Source organism: Bombina bombina, chromosome 1 (assembly GCF_027579735.1).
Source record: "Bombina bombina isolate aBomBom1 chromosome 1, aBomBom1.pri, whole genome shotgun sequence".
Lineage (NCBI taxonomy): Eukaryota > Metazoa > Chordata > Amphibia > Anura > Bombinatoridae > Bombina > Bombina bombina.
The window spans coordinates 305,936,254-305,961,499 of NC_069499.1; the positions used below are offsets into that span (position 1 = coordinate 305,936,254).

The 25,246-nt window shown below is 37.6% G+C and overlaps 1 protein-coding gene across 2 annotated transcripts in view; it reads left to right on the forward strand.

Annotated features, from left to right (window-relative positions):
* The window catches only part of TFCP2L1 (transcription factor CP2 like 1), a 91,494-nt gene extending 66,877 nt beyond the window's left edge, over positions 1–24,617 (forward strand). The window contains exons 13-16 of one of the 2 annotated variants that reach the window (XM_053698081.1): positions 958–1,058; positions 12,966–13,108; positions 18,257–18,308; positions 18,509–24,617. In XM_053698081.1, the coding sequence (XP_053554056.1) occupies positions 958–1,058; positions 12,966–13,108; positions 18,257–18,308; positions 18,509–18,546 (334 nt within the window). In that variant the 3' untranslated portion in view covers positions 18,547–24,617. The remainder of the gene's footprint in view (positions 1–957; positions 1,059–12,965; positions 13,109–18,256; positions 18,309–18,508) is intronic. The other variant, XM_053698082.1, reaches the window with a different exon arrangement.
* The last annotated feature ends 629 nt before the right edge of the window (positions 24,618–25,246 follow it).

The following is a 25,246-nucleotide window of genomic DNA, read 5'->3' on the forward strand; positions in this document are numbered from 1 at the left end:
CAGATAAGGCAGTTTTACGTACTAATTTAGGTTTTCTTCCTAAGGTTGTGTCAGATCGCAAAATCAATCAGGAGATTGTGGTTCCTTCCTTGTGTCCTAATCCTTCTTCATCGAAGGAACGCTTACTTCACAATTTGGATGTGGTTCGAACCTTGAAGTTTTATCTTCCTCTTTGTTGTCTATTCGGGGAAGTGTAAGGGGCAGAAGGCTACTTCGACTTCCCTATCTTTTTGGTTGAGGAGTGTCATCCGCTTAGCTTACAAAACAGCGGGACATCATCCTCCTGAGAGGATAACGGCTCATTCCACTAGAGCAGTGGCTTCCTCTTGGGCCTTTAAGAACGAGGCCTCTCTGGATCAGATTTGTAAGGCGGCTAACTGGTCCTCCTTACATACTTTTTCAAAATTTTACAAGTTTGATGTTTTTGCTTCGGCTGAAGCAGCTTTCAAGAGAAAAGTTTTGCAGGCTGTGGTGCCCTCAGAATAGGGCCCGCCTCTTCCCTTTTGTTCCCTCCCGTTATTCATTCAGTGTCCTCTGGAGCTTGGGTATAGTTTTCCCAACAGTAAGGAATGAAGCCGTGGACTCTCCCTATCTTAGGAAGGAAAACATAATTTATGCTTACCAGATAAATTCCTTTCCTTCTGGATAGGGAGAGTCCACGGCCCCCACATGTTTTTTCTTGTCTATGGGTGGTCCCCTATTATTTATTTTATTCTTCTGGCACCATTTATACCCTAATGTTTCTCCTACCTTTCCTTGTTCCCTCAGCAGAATGACTAGGCTAAAGAGGAAGTGGGAGGGATATTTAAGCCTTTGGCTGGGGTGTCTTTGCCTCCTCTTGGTGGCCAGGTGTTGTATTTCCCAACATTAAGGAATTAAGCCGTGGACTCTTCCTATCCGGAAGGAAAGGAATTGATCTGGTAAGCATAAATTATGTTTTTTTTTGTGTTTACACAGGAATGTGCGACCTCGACTGACTATTTATGTATCTCATGAACAAGAACAGAATAGGTCCCTCCTGCAGCAGAAAAGGGAGCATGGTGACCCTACAATATGTGGTATGTCTCCTTTTTGAGATTTAAGGCACAGGGACATTATTTAAAGGACCACTAAATACAGTGGAATTCAATAACTGACAAATACACAGTAAAAAGACCATGCAATTTCACTTACTTTTAAATTTGAAATGAGCAGCAGAATATTTTCTGTCAATTATTTAAAGTAAATCCAATCCGCCCCCCTCAGTATCATGTGACGGTCATCAGCCAATCAAAAAAAATGCATATATGTATGTACTGTGCACCTGCTCAGTAGAAGCTGAGCTTCAAAATGTGTTTTTTTTTTTTTTTTTTTAAATTGTATGCTTTATCTGAATCATGAAACTTAATTTTTAATATAGTGGCCCTTTTAAATAACCCCTTTTCTACTAAGAATTTCAGAGAACAAGTTGGCCAAAGTACCAGAGAATTATTAACCATCGGCTAGATTACGAGTTTTGCGTTATGAGGGGTGCGGTGCTAATTTGCACGTTGTCACTGCTCACTTACCTACAGCGCTGGTATTACAGGTTTTTCTAAACCCGGCGTTAAAAGGCAAGAAGTGAGCGTAGAGCAAAATTGTGCTCCATACCGCACTCCAATACCAGCGCTGCTTAAGTCAGCGGTGAGCTGGTTGTACGTGCTCGTGCACGATTTCCCCATAGACATCAATGGGGAGAGCCGGCTGAAAAAAAGCCTAACACATGTAAAAAAGCAGCGTAAAGCTCAGTAACGCAGCCCCATTGATTCCTATGGGGAAACAAAATATATGTTTACACCTAACACCCTAACATAAACCCGGAGTCTAAACACCCCTAATCTTACACTTATTAACCTCTAATCTGCCGCTCCGGACATCGCCGACACCTACATTATACTTATTAACCCCTAATCTGCTGCCTCCAACATCGCCGACACCTACATTTATTAACCCCTAATCTGCCGCCCCAACGTCACCACCACTATAATAAACATGTTAACCCCTAAACCGCCGTACTCCTGCCTCACAAACAATAGTTAAATATTATTAACCCCTAATCTGGCGCCCCTAACATCGCCGCAACCTACATTACAGTTATTAACCCCTAATCTGCAGCACCAACGTCGACGCCACTATACTAAAGTTATTAACCCCTAAACCTAAGTCTAACCCTAACACCCACTAACTTAAATATAATTAAAATAAATCTAAAGAAAACCTACTATCAATAACTAAATAATTCCTATTTAAAACTAAATACTTACCTGTAAAATAAACCCTAAGCTAGCTACAATATAACTAATAGTTACATTGTATCTAGCTTAGGGTTTATTTTTATTTTACAGGCAAGTTTATATTTATTTTAACTAGGTTGAATATTTACTAAATAGTTATTAACTATTTACTAACTACCTAGCTAAAATAAATACAAATTTACCTGTAAAATAAAACCTAACCTGAGTTACACTAACACCTAACCTTACACTACAATTAAATAAATTACCTAAATTAAATACAAATACCTAAATTACAAAAAAAACAGACACTAAATTACACAAAATAAAAAACAAATTACAAGATATTTAAACTAATTACACCTAATCTAATAGCCCTATCAAATTTAAAAAAGCCCCCCCAAAATAAAAAAAAAAACCCTAGCCTAAACTAAACTACCAATAGCCCTTAAAAGGGCCTTTTGCGGGGCATTGCCCCAAAGAAATCAGCTCTTTTACCTGAAAAAAAAAATACAAACAACCCCCCAACAGTAAAACCCACCACCCACACAACCAACCCAAATAAAACCCTAACTAAAAAAACCTAAGCTCCCCATTGCCCTGAAAAGGGCATTTGAATGGGCATTACCCTTAAAAGGGCATTTAGCTCTATTGCTGCCCAAACCATAATCTAAAACTAAACGACTCCCGGCGAATGAAGGTTCTTTTAAGTGACGTCATCCAAGATGGCGTCCCTTAGATTTCGATTGGCTGATAGGATTTTTTTCAACCTTAATTCCTATTCTAAGAGACACCATCTTGGATGACGTCACTTAAAGGAACCTTCATTCGTCGGGAGTCGTCGTAAGAAGAGGGTGCTCCGTGCCGAATGTCTTGAAGATGGACCCGCACCGGATGGATGAAGATAGAAGATGACGTCTGGATGAAGACTTCTGCCCGTCTGGAGGACCACTTCTCCAGGCTTGGATGAAGATTTCTCCCGGCTTGTATGAAGACTTCTCCCGGCTTGGATGAAGACTTCTCCCGGCTTGGATGAAGACTTCTCCCGGCTTGGATGAAGACTTCTCCCGGCTTGGATGAAGACTTCTCCCGGCTTGGATGAAGACTTCTCCCGGGTTGGATGAAGACTTCTCCCGGCTTGGATGAAGACTTCTCCCGGCTTGGATGAAGACTTCTCCCGGCTTGGATGAAGACTTCTCCCGGCTTGGATGAAGACTTCTCCCGGCTTGGATGAAGACTTCTCCCGGCTTGGATGAAGACTTCTCCCGGCTTGGATGAAGACTTCTCCCGGCTTGGATGAAGACTTCTCCCGGCTTTGATGAAGACTTCTCCCGGCTTTGATGAAGACTTCTCCCGGCTTTGATGAAGACTTCTCCCGGCTTCGATGAATGAAGACTTCTCCCGGCTTCGTTGAGGATGGATTTCCAGTCTTCAAAACTGTAAGTGGATCTTCGGGGTTAGTGTTTGGTTTTTTTAAGGGTATATTGGGTCGGTTTTAGTTTTAGATTAGGGTTTGGGCAGCAATAGAGCTAAATGGCCATCCAAATGCCCTTTTCAGGGCAAAGGGGAGCTTAGGTTTTTTTAGTTAGGGTTTTATTTGGGGGGTTGGGTGGGTTTTACTGTTGGGAGGTGTTTTAAGGGCTATTGGTAGTTTAGTTTAGGCTAGGGGATTTTTTATTTGGGGGGGGGGGCTTTTTTATTTTGATAGGGCTATTAGATTAGGTGTAATTAGTTTAAATATCTTGTAATTTGTTTTTTATTTTGTGTAATTAAGTGTTTATTTTTTTGTAATTTAAGTATTTGTATTTAATTTAGTTAATTGTATTTAATTTAGGTTATTTATTTAATTGTAGTGTAAGGCTAGATGTTAGTGTAACTCAGGTTAGGTTTTATTTTACATGTAAATTTGTATTTATTTTAGCTAGGTAGTTAGTAAATAGTTAATAACTATTTAGTAACTATTCTACCTAGTTAAAATAAATACAAACTTGCCTGTAAAATAAAAATAAACCCTAAGCTAGATACAATGTAACTATTAGTTATATTGTAGCTAGCTTAGGGTTTATTTTACAGGTAAGTATTTAGTTTTAAATAGGAATTATTTAGTTATTAATAGTAGGTTTTCTTTAGACTTCTTTTAATTATATTTAAGTTAGTGGGGGTTAGGGTTAGACTTAGGTTTAGGGGTTAATAACTTTAGTATAGTGGCGGCAACGTTGGGGCGGCAGATTAGGGGTTAATAACTGTAATGTAGGTTGCGGCAGATTAGGGGTTAATGATATTTAACTATTGTTTGCGAGGCGGGAGTGCAGCGGTTTAGGGGTTAATAGGTAGTTTATGGGTGTTAGTGTACTTTTTAGCACTTTAGTTATGAGTTTTATGCTACAGCTTTGTAGCGTAAAACTCATAACTACTGACTTTAGAATGCGTTACGAATCTTGCGGGATAGGCTGTACCGCTCACTTTTTGGCCTCCAAAAAAAAGCTTGTAATACCGGCGCTATGGAAGTCCCATTGAAAAAAGAAAAAAGTTAATTTGCCAAAAAAGTGTGCGGTACAGCTGTACCTACAAGACTCATAATAGCAGCGGTAGTGAAAAAGCAGCGTTATGAGCCTTTAATGCTGCTTTTTTACTCATAACGCAAAACTCGTAATCTAGCCGCATGTTTGCAATGACAGAAAAGAGCCATTGTTTTTTTTGTTTTTTATTTACCCATGAAAGCTAAATGTATTTATTAATATTTTTGATCATTTTCAGGTTTTTATCTGCAGCTATAACTAAAATGATGTAGTTGGATATCTCTCATTTGGTATAACAGAACTACCCAAATTCTCTAAATTGGTCCCAAAATCTATATATAATTTTTTAAGGTAGACAGCTCAAGTTATGCCACAATTTGCCCGTGAAATGCAATCCTATAAAAAAAAAAAGTAAACTTTATCACAAGCTTTGAGTTTCTCACTGAAAGTTTTTACACGCAACTACTGCAGTCACAAGACAAATGGTTATAAAAGCTTCTATAGGATCGCCTTCATTCAGAAATGGCAGACATGCATGGCTTTGCCATTGTTTTTGGTAATTAGAAGGCCACCAAGTGCAGCTGTGCTGTGTGATTTATGTATTATTTTTTATGTAGTGTTGGGACCTGCCTCTCCCTCCCACAATGGGCCACCCACCTGCCTCCCTTCCCCCTACTCCAACCACCACTACTGCAAGATTAATACAGATAGTGTCACTGTCTGTAAGGATTGGCGATCTAGTTTCATATGGTAAGGTAGAGTGACAAGTGCTCCCTTATCATTTGAAGGCAGGTGCCTTCTGCCCCCTGGTACCAGCACCTCTGTGAGGGACGTAGGTAATACGTCAACACAGTACGCTGGGCAAAGTGCAGATGTATGTCAAAAAAGGTGCAAGGAAGGAATTAATTAAAAGTACACATTTCTCTAACATAGGTGTGTCCGGTCCACGGCGTCATCCTTACTTGTGGGATATTCTCTTCCCCAACAGGAAATGGCAAAGAGCCCAGCAAAGCTGGTCACATGATCCCTCCTAGGCTCCGCCTTCCCCAGTCATTCTCTTTGCCGTTGTACAGGCAACATCTCCACGGAGATGGCTTAGAGTTTTTTAGTGTTTAACTGTAGTTTTTATTATTCAATCAAGAGTTTGTTATTTTAAAATAGTGCTGGTATGTACTATTTACTCTGAAACAGAAAAGAGATGAAGATTTCTGTTTGTAAGAGGAAAATGATTTTAGCAACCGTTACTAAAATCGATGGCTGTTCCACACAGGACTGTTGAGAGGAATTAACTTCAGTTGGGGGAACAGTGAGCAGACTTTTGCTGCTTGAGGTATGACACATTCTAACAAGACGATGTAATGCTGGAAGCTGTCATTTTCCCTATGGGATCCGGTAAGCCATTTTTATTACAGACAGTAAATAAGGGCTTCACAAGGGCTTTTTAAGACTGTAGACATTTTCTGGGCTAAATCGATTTATATATAAACATATTTTATACTCCATAGCCTTGAGGAATTATTTTAATCTTGGGAATTTTGTAAAATAACCGGCAGGCACTGTATTGGACACCTTATTCTCTAGGGGCTTTCCCAAATCATAGGCAGAGTCTCATTTTCGCGCCTGTATTGCGCACTTGTTTTTGAGAAGCATGACATGCAGATGCATGTGTGAGGAGCTCTGATACATAGAAAAGACTTTCTGAAGGCGTCATTTGGTATCGTATTCCCCTTTGGGCTTGGTTGGGTCTCAGCAAAGCAGATACCAGGGACTGTAAAGGGGTTAAATATAAAAACGGCTCCGGTTCCGTTATTTTAAGGGTTAAAGCTTCCAAATTTGGTGTGCAATACTTTTAAGGCTTTAAGACACTGTGGTGAAATTTTGGTGAATTTTTAACAATTCCTTCATACTTTTTCGCAATTGCAGTAATAAAGTGTGTTCAGTTTAAAATTTAAAGTGACAGTAACAGTTTTATTTTAAAACGTTTTTTGTACTTTGTTATCAAGTTTATGCCTGTTTAACATGTCTGAACTGCCAGATAGACTGTGTTCTGAATGTGGGGAAGCCAAGGTTCCTTCTCATTTAAATAGATGTGATTTATGTGACACAAAATTTAGAGAAAATGATGCCCAAGATGATTCCTCAAGTGAGGGGAGTAAGCATGGTACTGCATCATCCCCTCCTTCGTCTACACCAGTCTTGCCCACACAGGAGGCCCCTAGTACATCTAGCGCGCCAATACTCCTTACTATGCAACAATTAACGGCTGTAATGGATAATTCTATCAAAAACATTTTAGCCAAAATGCCCACTTATCAGCGAAAGCGCGACTGCTCTGTTTTAGAAAATACTGAAGAGCATGAGGACGCTGATGATATTGTTTCTGAAGGGCCCCTACACCAGTCTGAGGGGGCCAGGGAGGTTTTGTCTGAGGGAGAAATTTCAGATTCAGGGAAAATTTCTCAACAAGCTGAACCTGATGTGATTACATTTAAATTTAAGTTGGAACATCTCCGCGCTCTGCTTAAGGAGGTGTTATCCACTCTGGATGATTGTGAGAATTTGGTCATCCCAGAGAAACTATGTAAAATGGACAAGTTCCTAGAGGTCCCGGGGCCCCCCGAAGCTTTTCCTATACCCAAGCGGGTGGCGGACATTGTAAATAAAGAATGGGAAAGGCCCGGTATACCTTTCGTCCCTCCCCCCATATTTAAAAAATTGTTTCCTATGGTCGACCCCAGAAAGGACTTATGGCAGACAGTCCCCAAGGTCGAGGGGGCGGTTTCTACTCTAAACAAACGCACCACTATACCCATAGAAGATAGTTGTGCTTTCAAAGATCCTATGGATAAAAAATTAGAAGGTTTGCTTAAAAAGATGTTTGTTCAGCAAGGTTACCTTCTACAACCAATTTCATGCATTGTCCCTGTCACTACAGCCGCGTGTTTCTGGTTCGATGAGCTAGAAAAGGCGATCACTAGTAATTCTCCTTCTTATGAGGAGATTATGGACAGAATCCGTGCTCTCAAATTGGCTAATTCTTTCACCCTAGACGCCACTTTGCAATTGGCTAGGTTAGCGGCGAAAAATTCTGGGTTTGCTATTGTGGCGCGCAGAGCGCTTTGGTTAAAATCTTGGTCAGCGGATGCGTCTTCCAAGAACAAATTGCTTAACATTCCTTTCAAGGGGAAAACGCTGTTTGGCCCTGACTTGAAAGAGATTATCTCTGATATCACTGGGGGCAAGGGCCACGCCCTTCCTCAGGATAGGTCTTTCAAGGCCAAAAATAAACCTAATTTTCGTCCCTTTCGTAGAAACGGACCAGCCCCAAGTGCTACGTCCTCTAAGCAAGAGGGTAATACTTCTCAAGCCAAGCCAGCCTGGAGACCAATGCAAGGCTGGAACAAGGGAAAGCAGGCCAAGAAACCTGCCACTGCTACCAAGACAGCATGAGATGTTGGCCCCCGATCCGGGACCGGATCTGGTGGGGGGCAGACTCTCTCTCTTCGCTCAGGCTTGGGCAAGAGATGTTCTGGATCCTTGGGCGCTAGAAATAGTCTCCCAAGGTTATCTTCTGGAATTCAAGGGGCTTCCCCCAAGGGGGAGGTTCCACAGGTCTCAATTGTCTTCAGACCACATAAAAAAACAGGCATTCTTACATTGTGTAGAAGACCTGTTAAAAATGGGAGTGATTCATCCTGTTCCATTAGGAGAACAAGGGATGGGGTTCTACTCCAATCTGTTCGTAGTTCCCAAAAAAGAGGGAACGTTCAGACCAATCTTAGATCTCAAGATCCTAAACAAGTTTCTCAAGGTTCCATCGTTCAAAATGGAAACCATTCGAACAATTCTTCCTTCCATCCAGGAAGGTCAATTCATGACCACGGTGGATTTAAAGGATGCGTATCTACATATTCCTATCCACAAGGAACATCATCGGTTCCTAAGGTTCGCATTCCTGGACAAGCATTACCAGTTCGTGGCACTTCCGTTCGGATTAGCCACTGCTCCAAGGATTTTCACAAAGGTACTAGGGTCCCTTCTAGCGGTGCTAAGACCAAGGGGCATTGCAGTAGTACCTTACTTGGACGACATTCTGATTCAAGCGTCGTCCCTTCCTCTAGCAAAGGCTCACACGGACATTGTCCTGGCCTTTCTCAGATCTCACGGATGGAAAGTGAACGTAGAAAAGAGTTCTCTATCTCCGTCAACGAGGGTTCCCTTCTTGGGAACAATAATAGACTCCTTAGAAATGAGGATTTTTCTGACAGAGGCCAGAAAAACAAAACTTCTAAACTCTTGTCAAATACTTCATTCCGTTCCTCTTCCTTCCATAGCGCAGTGCATGGAAGTAATAGGTTTGATGGTAGCGGCAATGGACATAGTTCCTTTTGCGCGCATTCATCTAAGACCATTACAACTGTGCATGCTCAGTCAGTGGAATGGGGACTATACAGACTTGTCTCCGACGATACAAGTAAATCAGAGGACCAGAGATTCACTCCGTTGGTGGCTGTCCCTGGACAACCTGTCACAGGGGATGAGCTTCCGCAGACCAGAGTGGGTCATTGTCACGACCGACGCCAGTCTGATGGGCTGGGGCGCGGTCTGGGGACCCCTGAAAGCTCAGGGTCTTTGGTCTCGGGAAGAATCTCTTCTACCGATAAATATTCTGGAACTGAGAGCGATACTCAATGCTCTCAAGGCTTGGCCTCAGCTAGCAAAGGCCAAGTTCATACGGTTTCAATCAGACAACATGACGACTGTTGCGTACATCAACCATCAGGGGGGAACAAGGAGTTCCCTGGCGATGGAAGAAGTGACCAAAATCATTCAATGGGCGGAGACTCACTCCTGCCACTTGTCTGCAATCCACATCCCAGGAGTGGAAAATTGGGAAGCGGATTTTCTGAGTCGTCAGACATTACATCCGGGGGAGTGGGAACTCCATCCGGAAATCTTTGCCCAAATTACTCAATTATGGGGCATTCCAGACATGGATCTGATGGCCTCTCGTCAGAACTTCAAGGTTCCTTGCTACGGGTCCAGATCCAGGGATCCCAAGGCGACTCTAGTAGATGCACTAGTAGCACCTTGGACCTTCAAACTAGCTTATGTATTCCCGCCGTTTCCTCTCATCCCCAGGCTGGTAGCCAGGATCAATCAGGAGAGGGCATCGGTGATCTTGATAGCTCCTGCGTGGCCACGCAGGACTTGGTATGCAGACCTGGTGAATATGTCATCGGCTCCACCATGGAAGCTACCTTTGAGACGAGACCTTCTTGTTCAAGGTCCGTTCGAACATCCGAATCTGGTCTCACTCCAACTGACTGCTTGGAGATTGAACGCTTGATCTTATCAAAGCGAGGGTTCTCAGATTCTGTTATTGATACTCTTGTTCAGGCCAGAAAGCCTGTAACTAGAAAAATTTACCACAAAATATGGAAAAAATATATCTGTTGGTGTGAATCTAAAGGATTCCCTTGGGACAAGGTAAAAATTCCTAAGATTCTATCCTTTCTTCAAGAAGGATTGGAGAAAGGATTATCTGCGCCTTTGTTCAGGCTCTGGTTAGAATCAAGCCTGTTTACAAACCTTTGACTCCTCCTTGGAGTCTCAATTTAGTTCTTTCAGTTCTTCAGGGGGTTCCGTTTGAACCCTTACATTCCGTTGATATTAAGTTATTATCTTGGAAAGTTTTGTTTTTGGTTGCAATTTCTTCTGCTAGAAGAGTTTCAGAATTATCTGCTCTGCAGTGTTCTCCTCCTTATCTGGTGTTCCATGCAGATAAGGTGGTTTTACGTACTAAACCTGGTTTTCTTCCGAAAGTTGTTTCTAACAAAAACATTAACCAGGAGATAGTCGTGCCTTCTTTGTGTCCGAATCCAGTTTCAAAGAAGGAACGTTTGTTGCACAATTTGGATGTTGTTCGCGCTCTAAAATTCTATTTAGATGCTACAAAGGATTTTAGACAAACATCTTCCTTGTTTGTTGTTTATTCTGGTAAAAGGAGAGGTCAAAAAGCAATTTCTACCTCTCTCTCTTTTTTGGATTAAAAGCATCATCAGATTGGCTTATGAGACTGCCGGACGGCAGCCTCTTGAAAGAATCACAGCTCATTCCACTAGGGCTGTGGCTTCCACATGGGCCTTCAAGAACGAGGCTTCTGTTGATCAGATATGTAAGGCAGCGACTTGGTCTTCACTGCACACTTTTACCAAATTTTACAAGTTTGATACTTTTGCTTCTTCTGAGGCTATTTTTGGGAGAAAGGTTTTGCAAGCCGTGGTGCCTTCCATTTAGGTGACCTGATTTGCTCCCTCCCTTCATCCGTGTCCTAAAGCTTTGGTATTGGTTCCCACAAGTAAGGATGACGCCGTGGACCGGACACACCTATGTTGGAGAAAACAGAATTTATGTTTACCTGATAAATTACTTTCTCCAAGGGTGTGTCCGGCCCACGGCCCGCCCTGGTTTTTTAATCAGGTCTGATAATTTATTTTCTTTAACTACAGTCACCACGGTATCATATGGTTTCTCCTATGCAAATATTCCTCCTTTACGTCGGTCGAATGACTGGGGAAGGCGGAGCCTAGGAGGGATCATGTGACCAGCTTTGCTGGGCTCTTTGCCATTTCCTGTTGGGGAAGAGAATATCCCACAAGTAAGGATGACGCCGTGGACCGGACACACCGTTGGAGAAAGTAATTTATCAGGTAAACATAAATTCTGTTTTTAAAATGCTCTCCTAGAGTTCAGTTTTTGAATCTATCTTAAAGGGGCAGTCTACTCCAGATTTTTTGTTTTAAAAGATAGATAATCCCTTTTATTACCTATTACCCAGTTTTGCATAACCATCACGGTTATATTAATATACATTTTACCTCTGTGATTACCTTGTATCTACGCCTCTGCAGACTACCCCCTTATTTGAGTTCTTTTGACAGGCTTGCATTTTAGCCAATCAGTGCTGAGTCCTAGGTAACTCCATGTGCGTGAGCACAATATTATCTATATGACACACATTAATTAATGCCCTCTACCTGTGGAAAACTGTCAAATGCATTCAGATAAGAGGTGGCCTTCAAGGGCTTAGAATTTAGCATATGAGCGTACCTAGGTTTAGCTTTCAACTAAGAACACCAAAGAACAAAGCAAATTTGATTATAAAACTAAATTGGAAAGTTGTTTAAAATATCATGAAAGTTTAATTTTGATTAGACTGTCGCTTTAATACAACATACAGACTATGCGATGCATCTGTTGCATGTTTTCACAGAATGTTCAGTCAGCCCATGAGGATAGGCTACAACCTGTGTACAAAACCTTGTGTTCTCTAGATTTGATACCATGGAAATGAAAAAAATCCAACATAATCTTGTCCCGAGGAAACTGGTCACTCTTGACTAAATCTCCTTGCAAAGCATAAAAATGGGCATGTTAGACTGTCTGCTGCCAATCCAATAAGTCAAATGTCAAACTGGTTCATGAAAAGATTTCATCACTTTGGAATGAAAACTAGATCCACCAGGTTTGCACCTTCTGTGGATATTATTTTATGGTCTAGATTTCCTGCCAGACGGGTTTTTTTTTTCTTTTTGCTGAGTTACTGCGGTCATTTAGTGCAGCTTCAGAAGAGAGATGTAAAGTGACAGCTGTTTAGATGAACTGTTCACATGGATGATCAAATAGTTTTGAGGGCTGTATCTATGTACATCTTGTACGTGGCTGAGGCAGAACAGCACAGCTCATTAAATTCATGGGTTATTCACACCCCTTCCCCCCCCTCCAGCACAGAGGTATCTTGACAGCACAGTAACAAATGTGTCATCTGATGCTTGTGAAAGGAATTACAGGTACGCATTAACATTTTCACTGCCAGAAAGGACTGTAATTTATGCATAACAATGTTAGTCCTCTGTGACCAAAGTAGGTGGAGGTGTAAAAATAAAAATATAGAACATTTTGATGGAGGCAACTCCTACACTTTTTGAAAAACCTCATAGTTGCTGTTTTACATTGCTTATATCAAACATTTATCAAACAAAATTCACTTCATTATTAAACTGCATCTGCTTTCTATATGAAACTGGAAAAAACAATAACCGCACATTCATTCCCCCAACACAAACACCACAGACATCAAAAATTCTAGGCACCACTTCCTATTAACTCACGGCATGGTCTTCCATTGCAGTGTACCATGCAATTTTCTTGGAAGAGCTGACTTCCCTGGAGCTGATAGAGAAGATTGCCAACTTGTATTCTGTGGCACCTCAGCAAATAAATCAGATTTATAGGCAAGGTCCAACTGGGATCCATGTGGTGGTGAGCACAGAGGTGCGTATTATTGCAAAGTACTTGCTTAAATATTCTTACCACTGTGAAGCTCTTTCTGAATATCCTATAAGACTGGACTAACTTAAAAATGTTACCTTTTTTCCCCACAAGAAAAAAAGTGTAGGATTGTTTCCCTGAAACTTGTTTACATATTTAGCTCTGTGTTTTTTTTCTTTCCATTTGAAGTGTATTACAAAAATCAAACTTAAAAGGGACATGTTATCCATGTACTAAATGACCTAAAAGTGATGCAGTATATCTGTAAAAAGCTGACTAGAAAATATCACAAACACCTATGTAAAAATGGAAGCTATTTTACCTCAAAATGTGTTCAGCTAACCAGAGGAAGTGCTCAGTGAGCAGTTAACCTTCAGCGGCATAGTGGGGGGGAAAACAGCCAACGAGCATAGTTACTGGGATCTTGTGGGATTTTTTCATAATCTCTCTATTTTCGTGTGAGCTTCCTTAAAGGGACAGTCTACACCAAAATTGTTATTGTTTAAAAAGATAGATAACGCCTTTATTACCCATTGCTCAGCTTTGCACAACCAACATTGTTAAAATATCATACTTTATAACATGTAAACCTCTACATTTCTGCCTGCTAATTTATGTGTGCCGTATAGATAACATTGTGCTCACTCCCGTCGAGTTGTGCAGAAACCAGCACTAACTGACTAAAATACAAGTCTGTAAATAGCCCTGAGATAAGGGGGCAGTCTGCAGAGGCTTAGATACGAGGTAAAAAGTATATTAATGTAACAATGTTGGCTGTGCAAAACTTAGGGATGGGTAATAAAGTGATTATATATATTTTTTAACAATAAAAAATTTGTAATAGACTGTCCCTTTAAACTGAGGAGGGAAATAATGTGACTAAGTGTGTACATGCAAGATGCATGATACCATGTAAATCCCAGTACTAGCGTGCTGATTTGCAATAAGTCACCTTTTTACAGATATGCTGAATCACTTTTCAAGTTGTTCAAAAGTAAATCACCTTTTACTAAAAATGCACATTTGTTTGTTTTAAGTAGAAATGATGTAGGAAGTGTAAGTATTCACTGACAAACATCTCAATAGAGGTTTTTTTTATTGCCATTCATTTAGCCAACAGGGACAACATTGGCAGCTCTAGTCATTGATGAAGCCATTCACTCTTGTCAACCATAAAAAATAATAATAAAATACCTATATGACTATGCACTTATTTATACTTCCAGATCTTGCTGCCATATTTCCAAAGACTTTATCACATGTTTAAAGTTGTGATACTATCTCAAGAATTCCCCTACAGTAATGGGTGTGATAGCAAGATGATTTATGTCTTTTTAACATTATTACATTTCTCTTCTAGAAATGTAATATGCTGAATATGAATTGTTTTACATTTAGGTTAAATGTTTCTTTTGAAAAGTATATAGCTGGAGGGTTGAAAGGGTGAATGGTTTGTGGCTGCAAAATGCTGTATAAAGTTGTCTATTTTCATTTCATATTTCTTGTGAAACCAATGGCATCCGATCCATGAAGAGTGTCATGCAAAACCATGGTATGCAAATTTGGCGATTTGAAAATGCTTAGGAGAACCAGCAAACTCTGTTTTAAAAGAACTGCTGAGCAAATGAGTAAAACTGCTCCAATAAAGTTTGCAAAAAAAAGAATTTGGTTATGCACAAACTTTTACAGACTTTTCAAGGAAGTTTGCTGCAGTTTTCAAAGAAACAAATTGACAGAATGTGATCAAAGCTGAGGCAAAATATGATTAATTAAATATTAGTGAATGCAGTTTTTTCACTTATCCAGTAATATAACTTGACTACCATGACTTATGCAATTACATTTCACCAGTTTTATTAAAATATTTACCTTTTCTTCTTGAAGCCGGAGAAGCGATTCCCCCTCTTGCCGCTAGTCTCTTCTTACGTTAGCAATTACTAATACGACATCCTCCAATCACGGCTTCCCCCCCAGGGGGAATCCGGATTCGTCATTGCTGATGTATAAAGTGACGAGCGGCAGGAGGAGGAACCGCTTCTCCGGCTTCAAGAAGAAAAGGTAAGTATTTTAACAAAATGTGGGAAATGTAAACTTTCATGAATGAAAGTGCCCCTGTTTTTAATAGTATTTCTAAAAATCGGGCACTTATTCTTGAAAGTTGACATTCACTTTAATTAGCCCTTTTAGGATATGCACAGATCTCATCATGTTTTATGGCACTTTAACAAGGGCATAATTAAAGACAACGCAATAACACTTACTCTACTGCTTATATGAAATTCAGATTTATATTCTGTCAAATTTATTTTCCCCCTTTTTTTCGCCCCCCTGCATCATGTGACAGACATCAGCCAATCACAGACTAGTATACGTATTCCTTGTGAGCTTGTGCACATGCTCAGTACGATCTTGTTACCCAGAAAGTGAATATAAAAAGACTGCAAAATTTGATAATGGAAGTAAATTGGAAAGTGTCATAAAACCGCATGCTCTATCAGAATCATGAAAGTTTATTTTGACTTGAGTGGTCCTTTTAATGGACTTGTAAATACAGTAGATTTGCATAATCAGCAAAAGCATGATAAAAAGACAGTGCAATAGCACTAATTCTTAACTTCAAAGGAGTAGATTTTGTTTTTGCTAAAAAAAAATCTGTTATGCCTATTTCTACTCCCACTGCATCATGTGACAGAAATCAGCCAATCACGAAAGGAGGAGCTGGTGACTCAAAATGTGTAAATATAATGGAAGTTATTTGGAAAATAGTTTAAAATTGCATGCTCTATCTGAATCATAAAAGTTTCATTTTATAATACGTACCTAGAACACCTAAAAGAAAAAAATAATATAGTTAGTATTCCCATATGTAGAAAAGGCGCTGCAGAAATTGCCTGCATAAAATTGATACTTTAGTCACACTATATGACCATATTCTGCTTAGCTAGTCACCACTCTGTGTACAAGGTGTAGAGTAGTCCTAAAATCTGCCTTCAGGGTTGAATCATCCCTACTTCTTTCTTTTAAAAATAATAAAGAGAGAATCCCTGGCTTTATGTGATACTTCCAGGGCAATATAACGAACGCTTGAGTTTGCTATTGTTCAAGCATTAAGGGCCTGATTGATTTTGTGATTTTTCTCCATGCCTGAGTGTTTTTGATTATCAGGCTTTGAGAGAAAAAGAATTGTTATTGATTGTTTGTTTTTTGTTTTCATTTGAGTTTTGAGTGAGAACTTCATTATTTAGTGAAGAGCTAACAATATATGGTCCCTTTTTTTCATTTTAAAAAAAGTGTTTAGCCACAATAACTTAAATAAATGCAGAATTAATTAAAGGGACAGAAACACTTTTTTTCCTTACATGATTTAGAAAGAGCATGAATTTTTAAACAACTTACAATTTACTTCTATCTAATTTGCTTCCTTCTCTTGATATTTGTTGAAAAGCATACCTAACGAGGCTCAGTAGCTGCTGATTGGTGGCTGCACATAGATGCCTCGTGTAATTGGCTCACCCATGTGCATTGCTATTTCTTCAACAAAGAATATCAAAAGAAAGAAGCAATTTAGATAATAGTGTTTAAAATTGTTTTCTCTATCTGAATCATGAAAGATTTTTTTTGGCTTTCATGTCCCTTTAACTAAATTAATTTTAAAAACAAATATGTAAAAATAAAACACAACCACCAAATTTTAGACAACTTTGCAATGATTTTACAGCTTGTTAATTTCTGTTTTTAATCTACTAAAACCATGCAATTATTGTACACAAGGCACAATTCTAAGTACTAAATTCTATTGCTTATATAAACCTTTCTACCTGGTAGTAACTATGATCCACTTTAAAGTCTGTATAGTTGTTTGTTGTAGATAGTAAATTTAACAGTAACAGAGTTTTGAAAAGATGCTAAAATTGGAGGTAACTTTCTAATGCTAGTGTGTCTGAGACAGCACATCAGCCATGCTAGCAAAAGGATTCAGGATATTTGAGTCTTGAGAAGTTTTATTGGATTTAGATTGACTAGAGTTTTGTGTATGTGTGTTTTTTGTTTTTTTTTAAAATCCCTATAACGCATTTTAATGAAAATATAAAACTATTGTAATCTACACATTTTTTTCCTTGCTTTTTCTGTAAAATCTGTTGGAACAGTTTGCTTGTTCTCCTCCTCCAGAGACGCATGAGTGCATATAATTATTCCCTCACCAATCTTAAAAGGGTATGGTTTAGGTGCAGATATTCTTATTGAGTAGAAATCACCAAAATGGCTTGGCACAATCATTTATTGGTAGTAGGCTGTCTTTAACCACCTATGGACTGAGCCTATGCGTATGTATGTGTATATATTTATAGTTTAGTTCTAGATGGAGAAATGTAGCATCTTTTTTTTGTTTTAATTAACCTCTTTAAAAAAAATGAATTAGCAGAGCAGGATCTGTGCTAAACCACCTTTCTCATGTGTGAGCAGCAATGCCCTTTCATTCACAATATACTTGTATAGTGTTTTAATTGGTTAAAGGGACAGTATACGCCAATTTTCATATAACTGCAGGTAATAGACACTACTATAAAGAAGAATATGCACAGATACTGATATAAAAATCCAGTATAAAACGTTTTAAAAACTTACTCAGAGGCTCCCAGTTTAGCACTCTTGATGAGGTTAGGTTGGGACACCCACTGAAAGGGGCATGGAAAGCCCCCCTCATATGCATATGAAAAGACCAATTACACAATCAGGCGTCTGTAGACATCAGTATACATCAAAAACTTTGTGCTGATTTTCAGATTCCTAACCAAGCCCCAATGTTGTTTAAAAATGAGCAAATCTATACATTTTTACAAAAACACTCCCAGATGGGCTATATAAACGGATCATCTACTAAACATTTATGCAAAGAAAAATCTAGTGTACAATGTCCCTTTAACAAGGGCAGTTTTTTGTTTGTATTTTCCCCTGAAGACAGGGAAATAAGTGGGAAAAAAAGCCTTAATATATTTGAGAAAAACAAAGCTGCTTTCTTAGTTGCAAAATGCTTCTCGGGTATGATTTGGTTTCATACAGCTTTTAATTTGCAATAATGATCGATTGAGTTAGTGGTTAGCAATTTTAGTTATATGGTTTTGTTAAATTTGATGTGATTTTTCTTTCCAGATGGTGCAGAATTTCCAGGATGAATCCTGTTTTATAATCAACGCTCTTAAAGGTACATCCTTTTTAAATTGTCATGAAAGGATTATTCTTAGAATACTCTGTCTGGCTCACAAATCTACCTCTACATAGGCCCCTGTTTTGAAGTATGAATACTTTGTCTAGCCTCTTTGTTCTCAATTGTTAACGTTAACCTTTTTCAACCTTCTGTTTTGTAAACTTTTTTTTTTGTTTCTTTGTTTCTTATCGTTGCAGCAGAAAATAATTCTGGATACAATATAATTTTAAAGTGAAGAAACTGAACTTTGCACTGTGAAACATAATTTTCTTCCCGGCCTTTTGACGATGTGCACACAAGTATTAAAGGGCCAGTGAACAAAAAAACTGCTTTGATTCTTGCCAATCCTGCCACGCAAAGAAGCTGAATGTAAATTGTCCTAAATTTAAATGGGAATTGGTCCTTGTACTAACATTTATTCACTGCAATTATTGTAATGGAAAATATGCTTCTTCTGATAAGGTTTTGATCTACTGGATGAATGCTACACACTATGGTTTTGCAAATAATGGAATCCAACCTGTGGCAATACACAGTCATCTCTAAATAAGTGAATATCTTATGTTCCTTCTGTGTTTGAGATATATATATATATATATATGTATGTATGTATATATATATATATATATATATATATATATATAAAAATAAATTCAAACTGCAGAAAGAAACGTTTGTGTATGTTATGTAGATATGTATATCCCAGTGAGATAGTGATTTTCTTTTTATATTTTAATGAAGTGGCATAAGTTGCCTTTGTCTGAAAAACACTTGAATGTCCCAGAGGTTTTTTTAAAACAAACACTAAAGTATAACTGCACTCATGAACTCTTGTATTTAGCACTGCTGGTAGCATCACTGGCTATAGTTGTAGAAGAAACATTCTACCAGTGTGATTACAATTGTTAACTGGCTATGAAAGAAGAAAGCTCACCAAACATGGCATTTAAGGGGAGGAACCTGCAATATTTGATCAGCTAAAGCTGTTATAAACCAAATGGCCATACAGTCAAAATAAACCTGCATCAAATGCACAGATTTCCCGGCATTGTGCTGATAAAATAATGATAAAACACTGTAGAATGTTCTTAAGTTCTTTACATTTTAGAGTACATAAAAAACTTTAATAAGTTAGTTGTAGAGAAGATGCCAGTTATGGCCTTCACAATAAAGAATGTTTGTATCACTGCCGTTTGAAAAAAATACAAAAGGAATTCTTGTATGCGTCTAAAATTTACAGTTGACAGTAATTTTACAGAATAGGTGATACCCTATATGCGGTATCGTCGTGATGTTGCTCATAGAAATTCAGAATAATGTATTCCTAATTAACTGTTTTTATCTAGAGTTTTAGTGGATACAGATGGCAAAATATATTTTGAAGAATTATTACACACCTAAATGAAAAAGAAATAGTATTAGGAAACAACAATCCTTCCTTCTCCTACTCTCTTCTTTTTTTCTTTCTTTTTTTTTTTTTTAAGTTTCTATCCCCAAGCATTTCTCGCAACTTTAAATACTAAATATTTTTCTAGTTTCTTAATTGTTTTATTATTAAAGGACCATTAAATACAGTATCATTGCCTAATCAGCAAATGCATTATAAAAGTGAAAGCAATAACTCTTGCTCTGAATTTCAATAGAGCAGTAGATTTTATTTTTCTGACAAATTTTGAAATTTCTTCCATTTCCCTGCCCCTGTTTTCATGTGACAGCTATCAGCCAACCACGTTCAGTAAGAGCTGGTACCTTCAAAGTGTGCATATAAAACGCTGTGGCTGTTGTATTTTTTTTTTTTTTTTAATGACTTGCCTTATCTTGAAAGAAGAATTTTCGCTTTGGTGGCACTTCATTTTTTTTTTAACAATCAAATTGATAAATCTATTTTTTTTTTTTTAATTCAGAAATGGAAGAAATGTAACGCTATTAAGAATAAACAAATATGCAGTGTTCCGCATTTGCCATATATATATATATATATATATATATATATATATATATAAAGCTTTCTAAATTATGAAATTCCTCTCTAAAATATTGGAAAGAATGTTATATCATACTGTTACAGTGATGCTTTCATCTGGAAATCAATTAAATAAATTAAAGACTGTTTTTTTTTATTAAACCATGAAGGATGGGCTAGATTATCTCATTAACGTTTAGGGCATTTATTTTTTAATTAAGCACCATCTGAAGATATGTAGCAGATTTATTTTTTTAATCTTCCTTAGCACTGGCTGCCTTGTGGTACTGAACTACAAACTGTATATATTTTTGTATTTGTGTAAGTAGCAGAATGTTTTTTTTACAACTTGCTCAGGTTAATTTTTTTTTTCTTTGAGAAGATTCAGTAAAAAAGTAGTATAAAAAATGAATTTCTACAAGTCCATAGAGCCAACATTTATTATAGATTTTTTTTGTTTGCTTTGGAAGGGTCTGTCAAAATATTTATTTAATTTTTAAGGCCCAGAGACAACTGAATAATCATTTTGAAATTAATGGGATATACAGCCCCAGCATACTAGTTTAATGGATTTTGCAACATATATGCATTAAACAGGCTGTTTTTGCATCAATATTAGCACCTTATGTAAGAGCTATGTGCCCTTCTAACGTATGCAACTGTCAATTGCAGGAGTACTTTCCCGTTAATAGGGTAGATTTATTATGCAGCGGATGCTGCATTCTACGCCGATAGTTTCAGGTCCGCCTGAAACGTACGTTAAGAAGCAGCGGCTTTTAGACCGCTGCTCAACTTCTCCGCCACCTTTTTGCGACCCCCTGCTAGCGGCCTATTGGCCGCCGGTGAGCAGGGGGCGGCATTGCACAAGCATTTCACTAGAAAATCTTAAAAGTGCATTGCGGTAGTATTTAACTTTTATGTCCCTTTAATTTGTACTGTTCTAATACTTTAGTTGAGTCAGTTCACATCCCTGTGTTGTAGCGGTTTGTCTTTTGCACTAATAACATCAGTTTATTTTCAGGTTTTTTTTGTTATTTATCCACACAACACATAGTCCCCATTTTCAGCAAACTATAAGAACTAAGAACATAGTTTAGTTTGTATTTATTTATTTATTTTTTAATAGACTCCATACAAGTGCATTTCATAAGCAACATCAAGGGCGAAAATAATTTCTTATTATTTCAAGCACACACCACAGACAGTCTACACCAGAAGTTTTATTGTTTTAAAAGATAGATAATCCCTTTATTACCCATTCCCCAGTTTTGCATAACCAACACAGTTATATTAATATACTTTTTACCTCTGTTAAAACCTTGTATCTAAGCATCTTCTGACAGCCCCCTGATCACATTACATTTTATTTATCTATTGACTTGCATTTTAGCCAATTGGTGCAGTGTCTGCCACAAGCCACAGGCGTTATCACAATGTTATCTATAAGGCTCACATGAACTAGCAGTCCTCTGTTGTGAAAAGCTAATAAAAAAAGTTTGTGATAAGAGGCTGTCTGTAGTGGTTTAGAAACAGGCAGACATTTAGAGGTTTAAATGTTATAAAGTATATTAATATAACAATGTTGGTTGTGCAAAGCTTGGGGGATGATTAGTAAAGGTGTTATCTAACTTTTTAAACAATTACAATTTTAGTGTTGACTGTACCTTTTAGCTTTCCCAAACAGATATCTTTAGGATCCTATACTTAGGTTTTTCAATAAATCATAAAAATTAGATTTTGTTTGTCACTCTGCAATATCTTGTAATTTTATGTGGATAAGTAGGAATAAAATATCGAACCATAAAAAGGAACTATATTTTAAACTAGCCAAAACCTAGGTGTATGTATCCATACTCATTTGCATTATTGAATGCTATGGGGGGGGGGGAAAGCAGAACATTTTAATTTGTATCTAGATTTTCACAAAAAATATAGTGCTTTGAGTCCAACACGTAGAAAAGCGCCATATAATTTCTTGTTTTTATTCACCCAGTTTTCATATTTGTTTGATTGCCAGCATGTTTGTATTAGCTCATGCAAACAATTATCTATTAAGCAAAAAAATAAGGCAAACCATTCTTGCAACTTCATCATTGTTACTATAAAAACATGAAATGAGGGGTCTTATAATGATGGGTTTCAGATTCCCCCCCAGACACATACACACACAAAAGTCCAATGTGATACAGGACCACTTATTTGAAAGAGAAGGATTGTTTTTACATATAAAGTTTCACCTCCTCCTATATAATGTGTTAAATGGTAAAGGGGCTACCTAATTCCCATTCTTTTGTTCCATCTGGTTATGACAGCGCCTCTATCAAAAGATAAGTTAGTTTGCCAATTTTAGCTCTTAGATGTGGTCCCTTTTTGGAATCCAACACACACCCTAAGTCACCTAATAAATACAATTGCATTTCCTCTGTCCTTAAATGGACATAAAACAAGTTGGGATAGAGACAAAATATAATACGTACTTTAATTACTTTACCTGCAAATTTATACTGCAGTGCCTCGCCATTAACCCTTTCTAGTTTCTGAATTGTTATGCTCTAACTCCCCCCACACAATTCCTTTTATGGCTGTATCTATATCTATTGTTGCTTTTGGTAGAATACAAAAAATGCATAGGGATTATCTGCTGGAGCATGTCTAGAAGCTGTGAACTCAGTTGAAATACAATGCCTGTGTCTAAACACTGATAAGGGTGGGTGGAGTTGGCTGCTCAAGGCAGCTTAGCTATGAAATTCATTTTACTTATTTTTGAAAATTATTTTAAAATACTTGCCAGTAATTTTTATGCAAACTATTTTAAATGAATTATCCCTTTTAGGATATGCACAGATCTCAACCTGTTTTATGTCCCTTTAACCTGCTTCCTACAGGAGCAAGATGCCTCTCAATTGAAAGAGGGATATGGCGTGTGTGTATAGTTTAAAGCAAACCTAAACTAATTACTAGAGAACATGTTGATTGTTTGTTATATGGTGGTATTGTTTTATTAAAGGGAGAAAACCCCCCACTACAACCACTTTCGATACAAGTTTAGTCGCGTGCATGCTAAATGTTCTAGGACCTTATACTGAAGGGATTTTTTTTTTTGTCAAGACACTGAATATTGTGTGTTTATTTTAGAAATTGAGCATGTGTTATGTGCTCCTTTTTTCTTCATTTCCATATCACTACATTTAGTGTATCACTTATAATTTCCCTACCTAATGGTTCTCTAATGTAGATTACCAATGGTGCTCAAAGAGTTAAACACAATAGGTGCAGGTTGCCTGTAAACATCCTTACTTAATAAGACATTGAACAGCATATTATTGAGCTTCTTCCCCACCTCCCTCCAGTCATGTGTGTTGACATCTATCGTTCACTACATTCCAGTGGTGACCCGTTTGCACATGTGCAGTAACTCATTCAGATACCTGCAATGTAACCTAGGCTCCAAAATGGCAGCACCCGTGATCAGAGGGAGGTGTATAAAACTTTATTTAGTGTTTAACATCCCTTTTAACCTTGGGAAGAGTAAGGTAATATATTTGTGCTGCTGGTCCAGACTAGATACTAATCTGTTATCACTTTCCAATAAATCTACACTTGACTACCACAGTACAGTGCTCTTTTTTATAATACTCCCTTAGACATTTTGTTTATTAATATACATTGAAAATTTGAATTGTGATGGGTGACAGGTGAAGGATTCTGTATATGATTTCTACTAATATGTATGTGCTCAGCAGGCCTGAGTACAAAGGTTTCTGAATTGCTTTATATTCTGTATATGTCTGGTGAATTGGATCAGTAACTTTCGTTTCTTCTACAATAAACTTTATACTGTGAGGAAAATAAACCCTATCTTTATTTAGTGTGGATTATCCCAATGTGTTTATATCAGGGTGTTAGGTGCCTTCTGATGTACGAGATTTTAATTTTTTTTGTTCTGTTGCTTAAATCTGATATTTTATTTCGTATTCATTTACTTATGTGTCAATCTTTCTGTACCCTTCTTGAATTTTCTGCCCGTGTAAATCTTTTTTTTGTGACCTGTCCCTTGCAATTGTTTTGCTTCTGGTTATTTTTCAGTGGTATCCAGCATCTGTTGGGCTGGAAATATTTAGCAAATCTGCATTTATACCCTTTCTGTGTAAAGAGATGAAAGTGTAGATTTGTCGGGGTGGATGGACTGAACCAGTTATTAATTACTGCCATTCTTTTTGTACATGCAGTGGTGGGGGACGACATTTTGCACTGGCTATTTACTATTGTACAAAGAAATATCCTGTAAACTGGAATCTGTCATTCAAATAAAGTTGTTTGTAAAAAATAAAATAAGAAAAATATTTTGTTTTTTGAGTTTGTTTTTTTTTTACACTCACTTTTTTTACTTAGTTACTACTAATACATTAACACAATTCACAACCCAAGTGCTCAAAGTTTATAATAAAATGTATAATAAATTACAAGGAGCATGGTATGGGCTATCTCTACCCGTTAGAATAACCATTTAAAGATTTCATTTTTTTCCTCTTCACTGTTTTAACGTTGTCTCATGGTTTTCTGGTTGTTTAACTGCTAGTTAACTGCACCAATTCTTTGCATAGAGACAATTCGACAACCGTATTCTAGCTCATTAAGAAATTCCTTTAGAGCATCTTTTTGTATATTTTAAATTACAAATGAAAAAAGAATACATGTCAACCTCTCAAATAGTTTTTTTTTGTAACCAGATTTTCCCCTGCTATAAACAACTGTTTGTTTTTCTTTTCTCTCTACAATGGATTGGAATGGCTTAGAAAATAAAAACTAAAAAATTGGTATCTTTGCTCAAAGCTCTTTTAATAGATGAGAATATATTTGGTCAGTTCAAAATTAAAGTAAAACTACAGAAAACTGAATACATTTTTTCAGTTAACTGAAATATGTGCTAAACATAACTAGCTATTAATGTACTTTATAAGTTCTAAACCAC